Raw genomic sequence first — 18,908 nt, 5'->3', positions numbered from 1 at the left:
CCCCACTCTCCTAGCTCTAAGCAGCTCCAAAGGGCCCCTTGGCTCCCCACTGTCACTATGGTATTTGGCCCAGGGTGAGAGCCCCAGCCACCCTCCTTCAGCCCTCCTGCCCTCCAACTCAGCACCCCACGCCTGGTCCTCCCTTCCCCAGTGACTTACCTGCATTTCACATAAGCCTGGGCTCAGCCTGCCAGCTGCTGTAACCCAGCACAGGCCACGCCCACACCCTTCCCACCATCACAGTTGCCTGGGTAGTTCAGTGCTGGGGCTCCAGGGAGGCATCTGCCCCTGTTTGGGACCTCAGGAATGTGAAGTCTGGTGCAAGATGTTGAGGGGTGTGGCACCCTTGGATGGGGAAGGATCAAAGAGTCATGAGTGACTCAGCTCACGAGTGGATCAGAATTTGAGGGATCATCAAAGCCTGGATCGTGTGGGTCCCTGAGGAGGTCCACACCTTCACAACAGGGCATGGTTGGGGGTGGGCAGACAGAGCAGAGGTTTGGAGGGAAGTCTGCAATGTGGGGACATGGAGAGGCCAGAAGTCAGGGTGACTCCCAGTTTCTGTCTTGCCCTATTGGTACAAACCCCATCTGTGCCCCCAGGCCTCGCAGGTCCAAATGCACCCCTTACCACCCTCTGTATAAAAAAGATATGTTCACTGACTTTCTTCCTTCTTTCCTTCCTAAACAAAAATAAAAAAGATATGTTCATATCCTAATGCTTGAACACTGTGAATGCGACCTTACTTGGAAAAAGGGTCTTTGCAGATGTAATTAAGTTAAGAATCTTGAGATGCAATCATCCTGGATTACCTGGGTAGGCCCTAAATCCAATGTGCATGTAAGAGCAGAAGAGAGATACAGACACACAGGAAGAAGGCCGTGTAAAGACAGAAGCAGAGACGGGGGTGATTTTGCCACAAGCCAAGGAAGCCTGGAGCCCCAAACACCAGAAAAGACAAGACGGGGTTCTCTTCACAGATTTTAGAGGGGCCCTGGCCATGCCAACCTTCATTTTGGACTTCTGGCCTCCAGGACTATGAGAGAATAAATTTCTGTTGTTTTAAGCCATGCAGTCTGTGGTCATCTGTTACAGCGGCCCCACCCCAGCACACTAATACACTGCCTTCCTGAGTCAGGGAGCACAGCCCTGTGTCCTCCTCCAGCTCAGGCCCTGTGGGTGTGTGCAGGCCTGATGACAGGGAAAAGGGCTGTCCTGGGCTGGAGAGAACCCTGGAACGCCCAGCTCAGCTCTACCCTCCTGTACACATGATGTCTGTGCCTGCCTGTACCTCTGAGGAACAGGAGCAGCAGGGAGTGCCAGTGCACACCAGGAACACTGCAAGAACTTCAGGGTGCAGGTCTGTGAGGGGCAAATTGGCAGGGTGCACACATCTGTCCTTACTTGGCACTAACATGTGATAGGTGGCAGGTAGACAGCTGGTCAGGTGCACCGGAGGTGACAATACTGATGAGGGTATATATATATGTATGTCCAAATGTGTGTGTATGTGAAGGTGAGGTATTTGTGTCAGCATGTAGGGGGCACCAGTAGGTGGGAGGTACAGATATCTGCCTATGTTCTCAAGGGTACCACCTATGCTCAATTTGGGCCCAGATCAGTGGCTCTGGGCAGTTTCCTGGGGACACGTCTCACACTTGAGCACAGTTTGACATGGCTGGGTAAGTTGTGCACTGCTCAAGGATGCCTACTAAGGCAGTGTTCTCTGCATCTCATTGTGAATGCTTGTATTTATTTTGACAATTTCCCAGCAGCCCCCAGGAGCAGCTGCAGCCGAAATGGGAGGGGCTGGCCCCCTCCAAGGGGACTCCAAGTTGATCATAAGCTGCTTGTCCAATTCTTCCCAGGAGCTTCGGCAGGGTGCCCCAACTCTCCATTTGGAACATACTCCTGGGCAGTGTCCTTATATCTCATGGTCTTCGGCAGGGTGGTGTGTGTGTAGAAGGGTCAGCATATATCAAACTCCAAGCTGATGGGGGAGGTGCCTGGTGCAGGGTATTTACCACACTGCCTCCACCGGAAGTGTTGTTTCTGTACTCACTCATCCAGCCCTCAACATCCCTGTTTTATGGCCAAGGACATTAAACACAAAAAACATAAATCAGCCCTCTGGTGGGCCACTCGTTTCTCAGCTACCCCCATTTGTCCCTCCCTGTGTAGAACTACTGCAATGACTTATTGGTGCTTGTCATTCTCTTTAAACTCTCTGCAGCTCCCTGCCCCCCAGACTGCTGTCCTGAGGGTCACCAGTGGCCCCCACCTGGCTCCACCCAGGCCCTCTCTTTGATGTGCTTCTTTGGCTGGCTTCCAGAAGCCCCAACCCCTGGTGCTCCTTCTTGGTCACCTTTGTAGATTATGGACCTCTCAACGTTGGAGGCTTGGGGTTCAGGTCCTGGTCCTCTGCTGTTCCTGTCCCCGACAACACGATTCCCACATTTTTATCTCCAGTGCAGTGTTTGCCCAACTTCAGTCTCCAAAGTCTCTTCTGGGATGTCCCAAATATGTGCCTCTGGTTCCCCCAGGGCATCCCCTGAGCAGGGGTCCCATCTTGACCTGGGCCAGGATGGTCCCTGAAGGGGTCATGGAAGTGGCCTCCTGACTGGTCCCTTGGGGTCTGCCCTGGCTGCTCCAGCCTGTTTCCAGGGGATCCTATAAACCAGTACATGTCATCCTGCTCAAATCCTGCAGCCCCGGGGAGCCCCCGACCCTGCCTGGAGGCCCCGCTGGCCGCTCCCTGCACCGGCCCAACCACGCAGGCTCCTGTGTGTCGTCTGCCGGCTTGTCCTGTCCGCGCTCTCAGCCCTCCGTCTCTGTCAAGTCCACGCTCATCACCTAACTTCGCTCCGGGTCCACCCTGATCATCTTCCTATCCCAGCACGAAGCGGCTGGTCACACACACGCCGGGCGCGATGCCAGGGTTCACCGAGCTCGGGATGTGCACCGGGGCGGGATTCGCGGCTGGGGTGTCGTCCTGGCGGCGCTCCGCTCTCGCAGGAGCCGCGCACGGAGGGCTCAGCAGCGCTCGGTTCGCGCGTGAACGGGCCGCGCAAAGCTGCAGGTCCCGGGCCCGCCCGCAGGCCGTCCTCGCCGGGCTCGCTAGCGCCCTGGGGGCGGGGCCTCGCGCTCGGGGCGGGGCCAGGGTGCCGGAAGGCCGCGCCCATTGGCCCTGGGCGGCGGGCGCTCGCTCGGGCCGCACCAGCTTCCGCGCGGGGCGGCGGCCGGGACCGCCCCCGGCGGGGCTCAGACGCCGCGCATTCTCAGGACGTAGGTCCCCTGGGCGTGTGTCCAGAACCGCACGGTGTTCTCAACGCCCCGCGGCCCGTGGCCGCGAGGAGCGCGTCCTCCTCCGCTTCGGGCCACCCCTGCTCTCCCTCGTCCCAGTGGTTCCCGTCCACGGGCGGGGCGGGAGGGTTCCGGAAGCCGGCTCCGTGCACTTCCGGGTCGAGGGGCGCGCGGCGGCGGCGGCCGGGCCTAGTCGAGGCTCTCGCTCGGGGGGCGGCGAGCGCCCGGGAGCGGCCGGCGGGGCGCGAGATACCCGGGTACGTGCGGGGCGGCGACGGCCCCGACTCCCTGCCGCGTCCCGTCTGCGCGGGCCGCCCCCGGGTGCCGCGCGCTTTGTCTGCGGCCTGCCGGGCGGGCGCGGCCTGCTCCGCGCTGGCCCCGGGCGGGCGGCGGCGGCAGGGCCCCGCGTGGGCGGGAGGCCTCGCGCCGAGGCTGGGAGGGCGCTCGGCCTGCGGGCGGGTTTCTGGGGTGGCCGTCCTGCTGTCCCGGCCGCGGGGAGCCTCCCCGCCGCCCCGTGGCGTCCGTCTCCCCCCCGCGCGCGCCGGGCGGCCGGTCTGAGCGAGCTGCGGCCCTCCGCCGGCTCGTTTGCAGCGCCTGGGCCCCGTGGCCCCGTGGCCCCGTCCACGTTCGGACAGGCCCGTGCGGTGGAAGCGAAGGCTTCCGCGTCCTGAAGTCACGCAGCCGCCACGACCGCGCTGCGGGCCCAGAGAGGCCGAGGAGCTTGGCGGTGTCCCCCGGCGACTCGGGAGCTTCTCTGCTCGGCTCGTTTGTGCAGCGGCCGCACGGGACCCTGCCGGGAGCCACAGTCCGGCCGGGGTCGCCCCGACAGAGCCTGAGGCCCAGGTCAGGTTGGACGTGGGGTTTAGCACATCTGCCCTCTCCTTGGCCCTACAGGGAGAAGGTTGAGTCGGGTCACAGTCGCGGGCACCTTCTGGCGCCTTGTTGGCACCTGGAGGAGCCTGGCTCTCGTCCCCTCCGCGCCTCTCCCTGTGGCCCCTCCGTGGCCGGCTCAGCTTTCTGACCTCCACGGCAGTTTTGTTTCAAAGTCTGGCAGCCGCTGAGGCCGATGTTGAACAAAGAACCACCCGCGAACCGGATGGGCTGACCCAGGGCCTGGCACAGTGGCAGTTACTACACCACAGACTCTTTCGATTCCTTAGCAGTGGTTGGAATTGCAGTTGCTTTGGGTCCCAGATATGAAGAGAGAGAGGGAGATATTCAGCTTTAATCCTGCCCCCCCCCCTTCCCTGCAGATCTGGAGACTGAGCAAGAGAGCCAGAGAGTGCCACCAGCACCCAAAGGCGGCCAGCAGCTGGGAGGGGCTGTGGGCTTCAGTCTGGAGCCTGTGGGCAGAGGTGCCCATGCGAGTCCACCAGGGGTGTTGGTGCTGGGCTGCTGGTAGATGCTGGCTCTGGAAAGGACGGACCTTCAGAGGCCACCTAGGTCCTTACTTGGGGTGCTGCCAGCGTGTACTGTTGTGTGCTGATGCAGGAAAGGTGTGCAGCCCCAGAACCCGGGCTCCCCCACCCACCCTGGTACAGGGGTAGGAGGAGGCCTTTGGAGGTTCTTAGCAGCTGTAGTGAAGGGCTGCTAGGCCTGAGGGGCTTTGCCCACAGGTGCAGGCCCTCCTGGAGTTCAGCTGCATTCCCAATCCCATTTCTGGTAACCCCCTGTGCCACACCCCATTGTGGCCTCATGGACCTCTGAGGCAGGCACTGCCGCTGCCCCTTACAGGTGGGCCTGGGTCTGCGCACACCAGGGAGAAGACAGGTGGTTCTGCCTTTGCCTTTGTGTATGTGAAGCATGGCCTTAAGGTGAGGATCTGGTCCTGGTGCTGCACCCACACTGGGCTCCAAGGCAGCCTTGAGGGGTCTGCCTTTCGGGGAGCCTGAAATGTTCTCTGACAGGTTAGTGTGTGAGTGCTCACCTTCTTTATAAGTGTGTTTCTGTAGAGCAGGGCAGGTGTGGGGCAGTTGTCCCAGGATGGCGCTGTGGCGGCCAGTGGGAAGAATCACAGCTGTGACCAGAGAGTTACAGGTCTTCTCACCTGGACACTGCAGCCGTTGCACCACGGGACAGGTAGAGGATGCTCTAACTGCTAGAGGGGCTGTGGCCGTCACTTTGGTTTGTGTGTATTCAGCAGGAGTTGTAGCCGGGATGTGGGTGCAGGACAGGCAGGGTCCCACAGCGTTACTGAGGCCCCACGCACTGGGGGTGCTCACCCTTTGTTGAGTGGGACTGAGGCTGGTTTTCTTAACTTCAGGGCACTAGTTTACGAGTTAACAGGTCCATGAGACCCTCTCCAAGTTTACTGTTTCCGGATATAAGCAACATATGGCATTTGACAGTTTCATTAAATGCACCTGCCTCGCTATGGTTCTAGTGTCTGGGGCTCTGTGTGGGAAGTGGGGCTGCTAGGTCTGAGTTGGCCCTGGCACCACATGGGCTTGTCTTCTGGGGGCCTGGGAGCATCTGTGCTGGTGGTGCCCCTGCCCTGGTCACCTGCATGTGGGATCTGAGAACAAGAGCCTGGCCTGGCTCCTGGCCACTCTGCCGGCTGAGCCCATTCCCCGGTTCTGGTTTGTGCCTCTGCCTTGGTGTGTCACAGGACCCTTTCCTCTGCATGGGGGCTGGGCTTGGTGGGAAGCACGCCGTGCCACAGGGAGGGCTGTCCTCACTGTCAGTTCACTGAACGACTCCCTCTGGGGGCTTCCTCTCAGGGTCACCTGGGAAGTGGGTAAGTAGCATTGGTGAGAAAGGAACCCTTATTTGAGGACCAGAGTAGAGGCCCTGGTGTAGGAACAGTGTGTCTTGCTACACTTGGGATGTCATTTGTCTAGAACTTCTGTTACCTGGGGAGTGGCCTTGCAGAGTAGGTAGGACAGGTGTCCCCACTCGGAGGTCAGGAGCCCAGGAGGGGGTTGACATGGCAGAACCCAGCCTTTGCTCCCCATGGTCCCGTCCTACCCCGGGGATGTTTTCAGGGTGAGCTAATGCTCCCAGTGGGGGTGAGGTGAGTGGAGGCCAGGCGGACCGGCCTTGGCTGACGGGGCCCTGCTTGTCACCTGGCCTTCTGGTGACCGCCCTTGCTGAAGGCCCTGCTTTGCCTCTGCCCCATTAGCCACTTCCTGCAGACAGAGCCGCCAGCTGAGGCTAGATTAGGTTTGCTGAGTTGAGATCTGACTGAATGTAGCTCTGTGGATGAGAAGCTGTCTCCATGCACAGCTTTGGGATCAGCATCTGTGTGTGTTCTCTCTCCCAACTCAGCCTCCCTGACCTGCAGATGGCCACATGTCACCAGGGATGCGATGGGTAGAGTCATTTTTCCTGAAGGGGAGTACTTTGTAGACTGGTACAGTTGGGAATGACTTGACTCTGGTTTCTTTCAGACTGAACTCCAATGTCCAGCAATGGATGACGACAGCCTGGATGAGCTTGTGGACCAAAGCCCGGGACCCGATGTACACCCGCGACTCAGTGCTGCCAGCCTGGCCAGTGACACTGGTGAGCCACTGCCCCTCTCCTGCCACAACTGAGTGCGAGGGCTTGTCGCTGGCACCTCTCAAGAGGAGCAGGGTCACCATGTTCTCACTGCATTGTTGGCGCTTGGAAAAGCTGAGCTCCCACCTGGCCAGGTGGCTCAGTTGGTCAGAGTGTTGTCCTGTACACCAAAAGTGTTGTGTATCCGATCCCCAGTTGGGGTGTGTATGGCAGTCAACTGATGATGTTGCTTATTCTCTCTCCCTAAAATAAATATGTCCTTGGGTTAAAATAAAATATAAGCTGAGTTCCCTTTTGGTAGGTGTCCAGATGATGTCTACGTGTTTTTCAATCTTATTCTTTGTTTTTATTCCTCACATGAGGATATTTTTCTATTTATCATCAGATAGAGTGGGAGGGAGGGAGAGAGAGAAACAGAGACAAACATTGATGTGATAGAGCCACATCGATTGGTTGCCTCCCTCACGACCCAACCAGGGCCGAGGCCAAACCATAACCGAGGTATGTGTCCTTGACCAGAATCGAACCTGAGACAAATTGGTCTGCGGGCCGATGCTCGAACCGCTGAGCTAAACCGGCCACGGCTTATTCTTTGTTTTTTTTGTTGTTGTTGTTATTTTTTTTTATCCTCACCCGAGGATATTTTTCCATTTTTTGTACAGATAGAGTGGGAGGGAGAGAGAGGAAGGGAGAGAGAGTGAGAAACATCGACGTGAAGGGACATATCGAGTGGCTGTCACCCGCATGACCAACCAGGGCCGGGGACAAACTGCAACCGAAGTACGTGCCCTTAGCGGGAACCGAACCCGGGTCTCTCCGGACCGCAGGCTGACACTCTAACCGCTGAGCCAAACTGGCCAGGGCTATTCTTTGTTTTTAAATTGCAGAAGTAGTACATTCTTTTTTTTTTTTTCCCTTATCCTCACCTGAGGACATTTTTTCTTTTTTTGTTCAGATAGAGTGGGAGGGAGAGAGAGAGAGAGAGAGAAACATCGACGTGCAAGGGGCACATCGAGTGGCTGCCACCCGCACAACCCAACCAGGGCCAGGGACAAACTGCAACCGAGGTACATGCCCTTAGCGGGAACCGAACCCGGGTATCTCTGGACCGCAGGCCAATGCTCTAACCGCTGAGCCAAACCAGCCAGGGCAGAAGTAGTACATTCTTATGTCTTCTTCTTGTTAATTCTCACCCAAGGATATTTTCCCATGAATTTTTAGATAGAGTAGAAGAGAGGGGGAGAAAGACATCAATGTGAGACAGACACATCAATTAGTTGCCTCCCACATGACCCCGACCAGGGCAGGAAATCAAACCTGCAACCCAGGTGCGTGCCTTTGATGGGGAATCGAGCCCTTTGGTCTGTGGGCTGATGCTCTAACCTCTGAGCCTAACTGGCTGGGGCTATCTTCATTTATTTATTTAGTTTTAAGTATTTTTTGTAATTGATTTTAGAGAGAGAGGAAGTGAGAGGGAGAGATAGAAACATTGATGAGAGAACACATCGATTGGCTGCCTCCTCCTGCATGCCCTTCACTGGGGATCGGGCCCACAACCTGGGCATGTGCTCTGGCCAGGAATTGAACCAGTGACCTCTTGGTGCCTGGGACGATGCTCAACCACTGAGCCACACCGATAGGGCATTTATTTTTGTTTTTTTAATATGTTTTTTAGCCCTGGCCGGTTTGGTTCAGCAGTTAGAGTGTTGGCCCGCGAACCAGAGAAACCAGGGTTTGGTTTCCACTAAGGGCATGTACCTTGGTTGTGGTTTGTCCCCAGCTCCGGTTGGGTTCGTGGGTGGTGACCAGTCGATGTGTCTCTCTCACATCTATGTTTCTCTCTGTCTCTTCCTCTCTCTTTCCCTCCTGCTCTATCTGAAGATAAATGCAAAAATTTCCTCACGTGAAGCCCTGGCTGGTTTGGCTCAGCGGTTGGAGTGTCGGCCAGTGGATCAGAGAGTCCTGGGTTTGGTTCCCGCTAGGGGCATGTACCAAAAAAAACCCAAAAGTTTGATTTTTTTTTTTTTTTTTTTTTGAGAGAGAGATAGAAACATTGATGAGAGAGAAGCATAGATCGGCTGCCTCTTGCCCGCCCCCTACCCGGGATTGAGCCCACAACCTGGTCATGTGCTCTGAATGAGAGTCAGCCTGAGACTTCTTGGTGCATGGGACGATGCTCACTCCACTGAGCCGCACCGGCTGGGCTCTGTTGTCATTTTTTTTTAAAGGGGAGGAGGAGGGATAGAGAGCGAGAAGCATCAATGTAAGAGAGACGCATTGATTGGTTACCTGTCACAGGACCCCGACTGGGGATCAAACCTGTAACCCAGGGCAGGAGTAGGGAAGAGGGTGTCAGTAGGGGAAAAAGGAGGGACATCTGTGTATGTTCTTTTTTTAAAATTCTCACTTGATGTTTTTCCATTTATCTTCAGATAGAGCAGGAGGGTGAGAGGAAGAAAGAGAGAAACATCAACTGGTTGCCTCTTACATGACCCCAACCGGGCTGGGGATGAACCGCAACTGAGGTACATGTCCTTGGCCGGAATCAAACCTGGGACTCTGATCCACAGGCCAACGCTCTAACTACTGAGCCAAACCGGCCAGGGCTGTAATACTTCCAACAATAAGCATAAATTACAAAACAGAGACAAAAATCCTGCAACCCAGGTACGTGCCCTTGACCAAAATTGAACCTGTGACCCTTTTGTCCACAGGCTGATGCTCTAACTGCTGAGCCAAAAGGGCTCTTTTTTTCTCATTCTCATTGCAAGCAATACAGATGTAAATAGAGCAAAAGGTTTCTACCTTTCCTACATCTGTCCTCGCCCAGCCCCACTTGCTGTTCCTCCGGCAGCCAGGGCTCGCCCGTGCAGGTGCCTCCTGCATGCTCCGCACCTGTGCACAGGCCCGCTCTGCCTCGTGTGACTGCCCCACCCTGTGTTTCTGCCTGTCTCGGTGCAGAGGAGAGCAGTGACGATGACAGCGGGGGCTCCGCGGACGACGTGGGCAGCGAGCTCAGCGATGGCACGGAAGGAGAAGACGAGGGGGACCTGGAGGAGGGGTCTGGTGAGAACGCTGCCATCGAGCGGCTTTCTGTGTGTCCTCACTGTGACGGGACAGCTGGCCATAAAACATCCTGGTGACATGGTTGCCTTGATCACGCTGAGGCGTGAGGAGTGGGCAGAAAATCCTTGGTGGATCAGGACTTGCGGGACAGTCTCGGCTGTGAGTCCCCCGTGTCTCTAGGTACTGGTTACTTTGTCGGGACAGTTCCCTTCCGTTTGATGACACGATCTGCTAGGCCTCTTCCCAGGTGAGGGCAGGAGCTTAGGGGTGCAGAGTGCAAAGCCGCAGGAGTGGGCTGTCCCAGGGACAGACAGCCTCTGTACTTCCTGGCAGAATGAGCAGAGGGCTCGATGCTCTGGCCAGGCCCCTGAGCAGGACTGGGTGGCTCCAGGGCTCTGGCCTGTGCTTGCACTTGTTCTGTTGCCCAGGACCCCTGAGGGCGCTGGCACGGGCAGGTTGATGTTGTGCCCTTGAACTTCTGTGCCGGGACCTTTGCTGTGAGGGGCTATTGTGCTGCCTGAGGGCCGTGCTGCTGAGCTTTGGGTGCGTTCGTGGTGCCTTCTTCCCTGTCCCTTCCAGCCACCTGGCTGCTGCGTGGCCTGCAAGGCCCCCAGGGTGGACCGCCCTGTCCCAGCCCACTTCTCGTCGCCTCCCTGCAGGAGGGGCACACTTAGCCCTCTGCCAAGGGTGTTGGGCCCTGCAGTCTGCTCACCATCTCTTTCCTTCTGACATGGGCATCGTTCAGGAGACTGTGGTCCGAACGCATGTACCGTGATCTGTCATCACAGCCTTCGCGCTCCTGTGGTTGCGAGTGTGAGCATGTCCCAGAGAGGAGCCCTCCCGTTCAGGATGGTGCTCGTGAGGTAGTGGGAGTGGCGATGTCCATCACAGTGCGATGGCGGTGGTGTGGTTGGTGACATGCTCTTTCAGAGTGAGGTCTGAGTTCTGAGCAGGGACACGGGGTCTCTCCCAAGAGTGTGGCTCTCCTGCTTGTTTCCCAAGGTCAGGCTGGGCTGGGCTTCCCTGCACAGGTCCCACACAGGCCCTGGCCGTGGACAGGGCTGAAGGAGGAGGACGTGAGGTGCTGTCAGTCCATCTCCAGCAGAGGGCTGAGGGCCTGTGGGTAGAGGACTGGGGCCAGGGGCTTGAGGGAGGGCAGGAGCCAGCTTGTTTGGGGTCCTCGCAGTCCATGAGCCCACCACCCAGCAGCAAAGACTGGCATGAAGAAGAAATTGCTATTGGGTAATAGATGCCAAAAAGGGGTGAACAGGGGTGTCGTGGGAAGGGGAAGAACTCGGTGGACCTAGGGTGGGGAGGGGAAGCTTCCAGAGAAAGGCGCATCTCAGCAGTGTTCTGAAGGGCCGGAGGTGTTAGCCAGGCAGTGTGGATGTGGGGCTGAGGGTGGGGTGCTGTCAGGGACAGTTGGCACAGAGCCAAGTGCCCAGAAGGGATGGTGGCTAGGCGTGTGGCCTCGGGGTGAGGAGGCACGGCGTGTAGTCCTAGCTGAGAGCAGGTGAGACTCAGTCCAACCCTCTGTTCCTCCAGCACCATCTCGAGATGTGTGGGGAGTGGCCATGGCTCTGCAGCTGTGGGGGGTGGTTAGGCGCTGAGAAGGGTTTCTTCAAGGGCATCGGCACCTGCCCGCTCACAGGCCTGCGCTGTGCAGGTCCGCTCCCAGGGGAGCTCTCTCTGCCCACCCTGCTCCTTTTCCTGCCCTCATGTTTGTTCCTGAGAATCACTTGTGTTGCTATTTGCTGAGTTTCCAACTTGGATATTGTCTTTCAGGTCTCACCATGAAAGGTGAGATGTTAGGACTCTCCCTGTTCCTTCCCAGCTCCGCGCTGTGTACACGACTGCCCCGCAGGGAGCTGTACACACGCCCATCTGCTTAGGGTGCCGCCCTTCCTTGTCAGCCTCATCTTCTTGATGCCAGGCCCCAGTCGCTCTGTCTCCTTCCAGTATGGTCATCATGGAAGCCCCGCCCTTCTTGGAGACCCACCCTCATCTGCACTGGGGTTCCTGGCCTGCCACCAGCTGCCACACGAGGCTAGCTCCCTGGCAGGGCGAGGAGGCAGGCGGCGCGGCCTTGCACCCTGTGTGCGTCTTTGTCCACTCTCACTCTTGGTGGTCGCTGCCAGAGATGTCGAAGGCATGGCTCTGTGGTCCGCGGTGCTGCAGAGGTTCGGGGGGGCTCTGCTGGCCGACCCTCTGCCTTTCGTCTAGTTGTTGAGCCTTCCGAGGCCCATCAGAAGCATCAGCCCTGCGGCCTCCACCTGCGTCTGCCCCTGGTCCCCAGCAGAATGGGGATGAGCTGTCGCTGTGCTTGCCACTTGCTCTCTCCCGATGTTTTGTGGACCCCACTTTATTAGTTTTTTCTTGCCACGTAACAGATGAGCACACACACAGCAGCTCAGTGCAGCACGCTCGACCTCTCTGCTCCTTGGGTCAGCTGTGCAGGTGTGGGCGTCTGGCTGCCTGCTCAGTGCCACCAGCCGACCTCAAGTGGTGGGGCTGCAGTTCTCGTCTGAGGCCCAAAGGCCTTCCTGTCGGCTGGGCACTGTTCACAGTTCTGGAGGCAGCGGTGCCTCTCCGACCGTAGCCAGCTGGAGGGCACTGCTGTTGAAGAGCTCCCCTGATAGGCTGCGCCGACCTGGTAGCTTCTGCGCCACGGGACAGCAGGGTCACGAGGCAGTAGCCGAGGTGGGCACTGGTCAGTGCCGTACTCCGAGGGATTGGACGGGCTGCCACACCTGTCGTCTTTCCTCTGTCCCTGTGCACTTGGGTCTTCGTTTTAGAAGAGCTTGGGAAGGGTAGAGAACGAACCACGTCGAACCTGCTGTGTTCAACCAGAAGCGTCTGCCTGCGTCTCTGTGGTGCAGCCCAGTCTCGAGACCGCTCAGACACTGGCGGGCCAGCACTCTTGTGCCACCTCGACTGGTGAGGGCCCGGTGCTTTTTTCTTTCTTCTTTATTGTTTTAGAGAGAGGAGGTGAGGGAGAGAGAGAGAGAAACATTGATGAGAGAGAATGTCGATTGGCCGCCTCCTGCATGTCCCCCACTAGGGATTTGGTCCACACCCTGGGCATGTGCCCTGACCAGGAATTGAACTGGTGACCTCTTGGTGCAAGGTCAGCGCTCAGCCGTTGAGCCACACCGGCTGGGCAGAACCTGTGCTTTTTATATCTCAAAAGAAAGCAAGGTAGAGGACCACTGAGGGCAATGTTGTCTGAGGTTGGGTGGTTCTTACACACCACGTTTGGGCAGGGGTTGGGAGTGTGTGCCACCCTTGGAGGCTGCGGGCCAGGGCAGTTAACCCAGTGGTGCCCTGCCCCGTGGGGTCTGATTCTGCATCAGGGCAGGGGTTTGAGCTGCTGTGGCTGCTCAGCCAGTGTCATGTTCCTTGGCTTGAAGCAGCTTTAGGTGAGGTGCCTGGTGACGGTCACACCTGGAGGGGCTGCGAGACCCTGATTCCTGGGGGTGGCAGCAGCCTTCCCCTGCTCTAACCCACAAATGACACGTTTCCCCTTGCTCAAGGATCTGAGGATTCTGAAGACGAGGAGGACATGGAAGTAGTGGCGGCGGCAGACACTCAGGGGAAGCTGGAGTCCAGCGGCGCATTTAATTCTGATGACGATACCGAGAGCTGCCCAATTTGTCTCAACGCTTTCAGGGACCAGGCTGTGGGGACGCCGGAGAACTGTGCCCATTACTTCTGCCTGGACTGTATCGTGGAATGGTCCAAGGTAAGGTGGCTTCTCTGAGGTTCTTCCTCCAAAGGGACGGATAAGCCCTGTCTGTTTATGTGACCCAGCCTGTGCCTGGCCTCTTGCCGGGTCCGACTCACTCTGCAGCAGAAGTTGGGGCCACAGGATTGAGTGGTTGAGTGGTCTTGGCTTCCTCCTGTGCCTCTGGCTCTCAGGTTTGGGAGATGTGCACTGTATGGAGGCAGGAGGGGAGCACTGTTGATGGGTCAGTGACCCGAGGGGCAACCTGTGGCCCAGAACTCAGCGGTGCTCAGGTGCATGGTGCTGTGCGGTGGGGTTGTCATTTCACCGACACAGAGGGTGCGTGAGGGTTGACAGCGCTGAGTCATGGTGACCTGCAAGTCAAGGGCCATCCAAGAACAGGGAAGGGTATGTAGCAGAAACCTGCAGCGTGTCTCCTGATGAACTTGAGAAGTGCTACTCCTACTTTTTAAACTGTCTGTGAAAATCCCAAAGATGTAGACTGGTTTGGGGTGAGTGATGTGCATCCCATGCTGACACTGTCCTGGGAAACTCACCTCTGCCCCAGTTCTGTCTCCTCTCGCACCCGCCCACAACCACCAGCGTGGACAGTGAGGTCACCCCTCCACAATGATGGTGTAGCCTGAACACCCAGCCCCGTCTCCCTGTTCCCCAGATAGCTCAGAAACATTCTGTACAGCGAGGTTGTGTGACCTGGGACAGAGACATGCTTCTGCTGGCCACGTGGCTGCTGGCACTGTGGGTCCTCGGAGGTGTCTCGCCACCTCTGGTGCTCAGTGCCTGTCTGCCGGCGGCCTACAGCCCAGCTCAGATTCAGGCTGAGATTTTCGGGCAAACAAAGCCCCCCCTCAAATAAGGAACACGACAGTGTGTGTGCCTTCTGTCTTCACCAGCACAGACACTGTCAAGGTTGTTGGATACGAGGTGAGTAAAGGTTGAGGATTAAGTGGACTTAGGAGTAAGTTATACAAAGACTTTTAAGGGGCTTTTCTAAGACAGTTGAGAGCAAGTGAAGGAGGACCCACTGTCACTACAGAGGGACAGTGGCGATGCAGGCTCCCAGCGCCCGGCGCTTGATGGGGTGTGCGGTTCCCACAGGAGAGAAACTGCCGAGACCTGAAGGGAGAAGGCATCTCCTGGTGTTACGATTTCTCAGCTGTGTTGCTGGTGGGATGGGTCTGGGAGCGGGAGCCAGGCCGCGGAGCACGGAGATGGTGCACTCAGTGGATGGCGGAGTGCCTCACGTGGTGGGGAGGGCTCTCCTGTGAGTGTGTGCGATGGTCGGCAGCTCGCACTGTGCAGAGCCGTGTGGCCTGCGGACAGGGCTCACGGACATCAGTGCAGGGTCGTTGGGGTTCACAGGACACCGCTGTGTTTGTACGCCAAGGCGACAGTGCTGCAGAGCCAGCACATGTGGGGCGTGCCCACCCACAGGAGTGCAGGGGACCCCGAGAGACAGCACACGTGGGGCGTGCCCACCCACAGGAGTGCAGGGGACCCCGAGAGCCAGCACACGTGGGGCGTGCCCACCCACAGGAGTGCAGGGGACCCCGAGAGACAGCACACGTGGGGCGTGCCCACCCACAGGAGTGCAGGGGACCCCAAGAGACAGCACACGTGGGGCGTGCCCACCCACAGGAGTGCAGGGGACCTCGAGAGACAGCACACGTGGGGCGTGTCCACCCACAGGAGTGCAGGGGACCCCGAGAGACAGCACACGTGGGGCGTGCCCACCCACAGGAGTGCAGGGGACCGAGAGTCGGCGGAGGAAGGGCCCAGTGCATCTGGCACACATGTCTGATGGTGTGCACGTGGGGCTTCCTGGTGGGGAGCCAGAGGTGCCCAGGCACCCAGAAGGACCGGGGGCTTGGGTGGTGGCTGCATGGGCCGTATTGAGTCATACAGTTAAATAAGTGCATCTTGTTGTACGCAACAAGGAAATGGTGCACGTAGACACTGGTAATAAGGCAAGGAGGAGATATTCGCAGCATATCTGATGAGTGGCACCCAGCTTTACTGAGAAATGTCGAGTAGTCTGACAGGAACATTGGTAAAGGCTTGTAACGTAGGAGGCCTGTAGCCAGCCCCTGTCCCCGTGGTCCTTGTCCACCCCATTCCCTCCTGCCTGTGAGCGAGCCTCTGCCAGCCTTTCCCCCCTTCCACTGGGCGGCACGTGGAGACGTTGGAAACGCCTGATTTTCAGTGTGCAGCACTTTGGACAGGTTCTGGGGGTCTGTTTCAGTGTAATGTTGGCGGTGAGAGGGATTGCACAGGCCCTGACTGGTTTCTGTCTTTTACAGAATGCCAATTCTTGTCCAGTCGATCGGACCATCTTTAAATGCATTTGTATCCGAGCCCAGTTTGGTGGAAAAGTACTGAAGAAGGTGAGTGTCAGCACTGTGAGGGGAATCCTACTTGAGTCTGTGACGTGGTCCCTGTCTCGTGGGAAAACATGCTTTCAAAGTTGCTTTCCTGAGCCGGGTGAGGATTGGTTCCGTGCTTCTTAAATCCACCAAAATGCTGTTTGCAGCCGAGAACGGGCAGGCTGTCTGCCTGTGTGTGTTCTGGGAGGAGGCAGGGCAGGTGACGCAGAGCCAGCAGTTCCCCAGGCTTCCTCCTCCTCACCCCTCACGCCTCCTGCGTCTCGGCTGTTCTCAAGCCACAGTGGCCACACGGGGAGGGGAGCTCAGGCGCAGCCTGGGCCTGGGCAGGAGGCCGGTTCTCCTGGGACCAGGTTTTGGGTGGCTGTTCTGCTCTTTAGAGACTTGAAGAGCCTCCACACATCTTCTGATGCCGAGGTCGAGTGTCGGAGAGACCCCTGGAGGTGCTGCTCAGGCCCGAGCACAGGGAGCCCGAGGGCTTCGCAGCTGCAGGCCTGCTTCTGGTCCACCAGGCACACAGAGCCGCAGGCGCCTGCTCGGGTCTGCTCTGCCAGGCAGCTTTGGGCCTGCGCGGGCCTCCTGTCCCTGCCTGGGGCCCTCTGCATGCCTGCCCCAGAGCCTGGGCCTTGGGGGGCATCAGCAGTTTTTCAGTAGGCACTTGAGTTGCTTGGAGAAACTGCCAAGTAAGTATGTGGGCCCCGAGCTCCTCTTCTAGTGACGGGAGGTGCAGGGGGAGAGTCCCTGAGAGAGCAGTCTGACGGAGACCCAAGGCCACACAGGTACAGGGCCTTGGGTCGGCCTGGCTCCTTGCCTGCACCAGGGCACAGGCAGAGGGCATGTCTGACTTGTTGCCTGGGGCTGCTGCCAGCTGCCAGAAGTGTCTGGGGTGGGGCTGGCAGGTGTGAGCAGGGAGCATGCCCACAGATCCTGCACCTGACCGTCTGAGTGATTACAGCTCAGGGACGGTGCCCCTAGAACGCCTGCCATGTGGGAGGGTCTCAGCACAGCCGTGACTGAGGGTGGAGTCTGTTGTGTCCTTGATTCTCGAGAGGTCAGTGCCTGGTGCCTGAGGCTGCTTTCCTGCTCTTGCAGTCACCTCCTGCAGCCCCGGAGCCCTGCGCCCTGCGCCCCTGCTTCCTTCTGCCCGGGCTGTCCCGCGCGCCGCTTTGTTACATGTTGGACCCGGTTTTTCTTGGTTAACTACCTTGAAACTTTCAGAGAACATAAACATCGGGGTGTGTGTGTGTGTGTGTGTGTGTGTGTGAATTTCAAGCCTCGGACGGTCAGCGCAGCACACCGAGCTCATGCTGCCTGTACAGCTCTGGGCAAACGGCAGGACAGTCCTCTGTGTGGACCGGGCTGGGCTTCGTTTGCCATGGGAACAGCAGTGCCTCCTGCCTCCAGATCCCAGTGGAGAGCGCCAGAGCCAGAGAGGAGGAAGAGGAGGACCCGACCTTCTGTGAGGTGTGTGGCCGCAGTGACCGGGAGGACCGCCTGCTCCTCTGCGATGGCTGTGACGCTGGGTAAGTGTGGGCCGCCTGCTGCCCATCCACAGCTGGAGACACAGACTGAGGCCCAGTGTGGCCATTGGAGGGAAGCCTGCAGTGTTGCTGGCCGGGTGTCGTCCCACAGGCCTGCACTGTGGCCTCGGGGCCGCCGGGGCCGCCGCAGCCGGATGTCTGTGTCCCAGCACCTGCAGCACTGCTGGCCGTCAGCCTGTGGGTTTTATGACATTGGCCGGGAGCCAGCAGGCCCCGTAGGCCCTTTTGATCATTGTCATTCATACCCTCCACATGGCCCCAAAACACTCTGAGGCTCCTTGGAGAGAGGCACATAGCACGTCTAGACAGAAAGGGCCAGGGAGACCGAGAACTGGGGACGCAGGGCCGGCCCTCCCTTCTGCCCTGCCAGGCTGCAAAGGGGGCTCCCGTGACTGCCCACTCTTGCAGTTGCTCGGCCTGTGCCCACCCTGGCTGCCAGGGCCTCTTTCTGTCACTGTTGGGTCATGCCTGTCCTACAGCTTCCGTGGGTGTCACCTTGTATGTCTGGAAAATGTGTCTGCCATGAAATTGTGAGAGGACTCTGGAAACCGTTGCTTTGGGGGCACATACCCCAAAAGGTAGTGAAATAATCCAATCCAGGGAGGCAGGTGGGTCTGGAACTTTCTGTTGGGCAACGAGGAGCAGTTTTGCGGGCTGGGCTGTGAAACAGGAGACAGGAAGGCTGGAGCCCTGGGGAGGGGGGGGGGGGGCTTCTGTGGGTTCCAGTGCAAACTGCCCCAGGCTTTGGCTCTGTCCCCGCCCTCTGGTCTCACACATCCTCCGGGCGTCTTGCAGCCACGTCCACGTTTTAACGGTTCACCGTCCTGTTGGTCTTTGCCTTTTGGGACTCCTCAAAGTTTCTGTGTCTGCAACCGATGGCTCCTCAGTGTGGGGTCTCTGTGGTCTGGAGGACGAGTGGGGCCTGGTGTCCCGCAGGCCCGAACATCCAGTGCCTGCCCTGGCCACCGCTGCGCCCAGGGACGGTTTGCCGTTGATGAGTGTGAGCAGCTGAGCAGTGCAGTGTCACAGGGACATGGCCCAGCGGGCAGCCAGCGTGGGAACTGCACGCACAGGCCCTCCCTGGGCAGTGCAGGAAGGGCCTGGGACGCCTGGGCAGGAGAGCCTGAGTGCCTGGCCCCGTCTTCGCAGCCCCCACCCCACCCCCTGCTGGATGGTGGCCTCTGGGGCACCGGTGACCCTGGGTGGGTCTGTGGAGCTTTCGCTCACGAGGCCTCTTTATCCTTAAGCTTTGAATTGAGGCTGTAATTCTTAATTCCGCTTATTCTTCACATCAAGGTCTGTTCTTAATTTGAGTAACTTTCACAGTAACTCTGAGGGTTTTATAACTTTGCTAATTTTTTTCAATGTCAT

General features: G+C 58.3%; 1 protein-coding gene across 7 annotated transcripts in view; it reads left to right on the top strand.

Annotated features, from left to right (window-relative positions):
- Positions 1-3,502: 3,502 nt before the first annotated feature.
- Positions 3,503-18,908, top strand: part of PHRF1 (PHD and ring finger domains 1) — a 28,526-nt gene continuing 13,120 nt past the window's right edge. For 4 of the 7 annotated variants that reach the window (XM_036281063.1, XM_036281060.1, XM_036281062.1 and 1 more), the window contains exons 1-6: positions 3,503-3,560; positions 6,693-6,807; positions 9,766-9,870; positions 13,404-13,612; positions 15,916-15,999; positions 17,401-17,519. In XM_036281063.1, coding sequence (XP_036136956.1) covers positions 6,714-6,807; positions 9,766-9,870; positions 13,404-13,612; positions 15,916-15,999; positions 17,401-17,519 — 611 coding nt within the window. In that variant the 5' untranslated portion in view covers positions 3,503-3,560; positions 6,693-6,713. Of the gene's footprint in view, positions 3,561-6,692; positions 6,808-9,330; positions 9,472-9,765; positions 9,871-13,403; positions 13,613-15,915; positions 16,000-17,400; positions 17,520-18,908 lie in introns of those variants that run through there. The other 3 variants (XM_036281061.1, XM_036281064.1, XM_036281065.1) reach the window with 3 other exon arrangements.

This window comes from Molossus molossus, unplaced genomic scaffold (genome assembly GCF_014108415.1).
Source record: "Molossus molossus isolate mMolMol1 unplaced genomic scaffold, mMolMol1.p scaffold_m16_p_31, whole genome shotgun sequence".
In the NCBI taxonomy this organism is placed as follows: Eukaryota; Metazoa; Chordata; class Mammalia; order Chiroptera; family Molossidae; genus Molossus; species Molossus molossus.
This window is presented reverse-complemented; position numbering and strand designations above follow the sequence as displayed.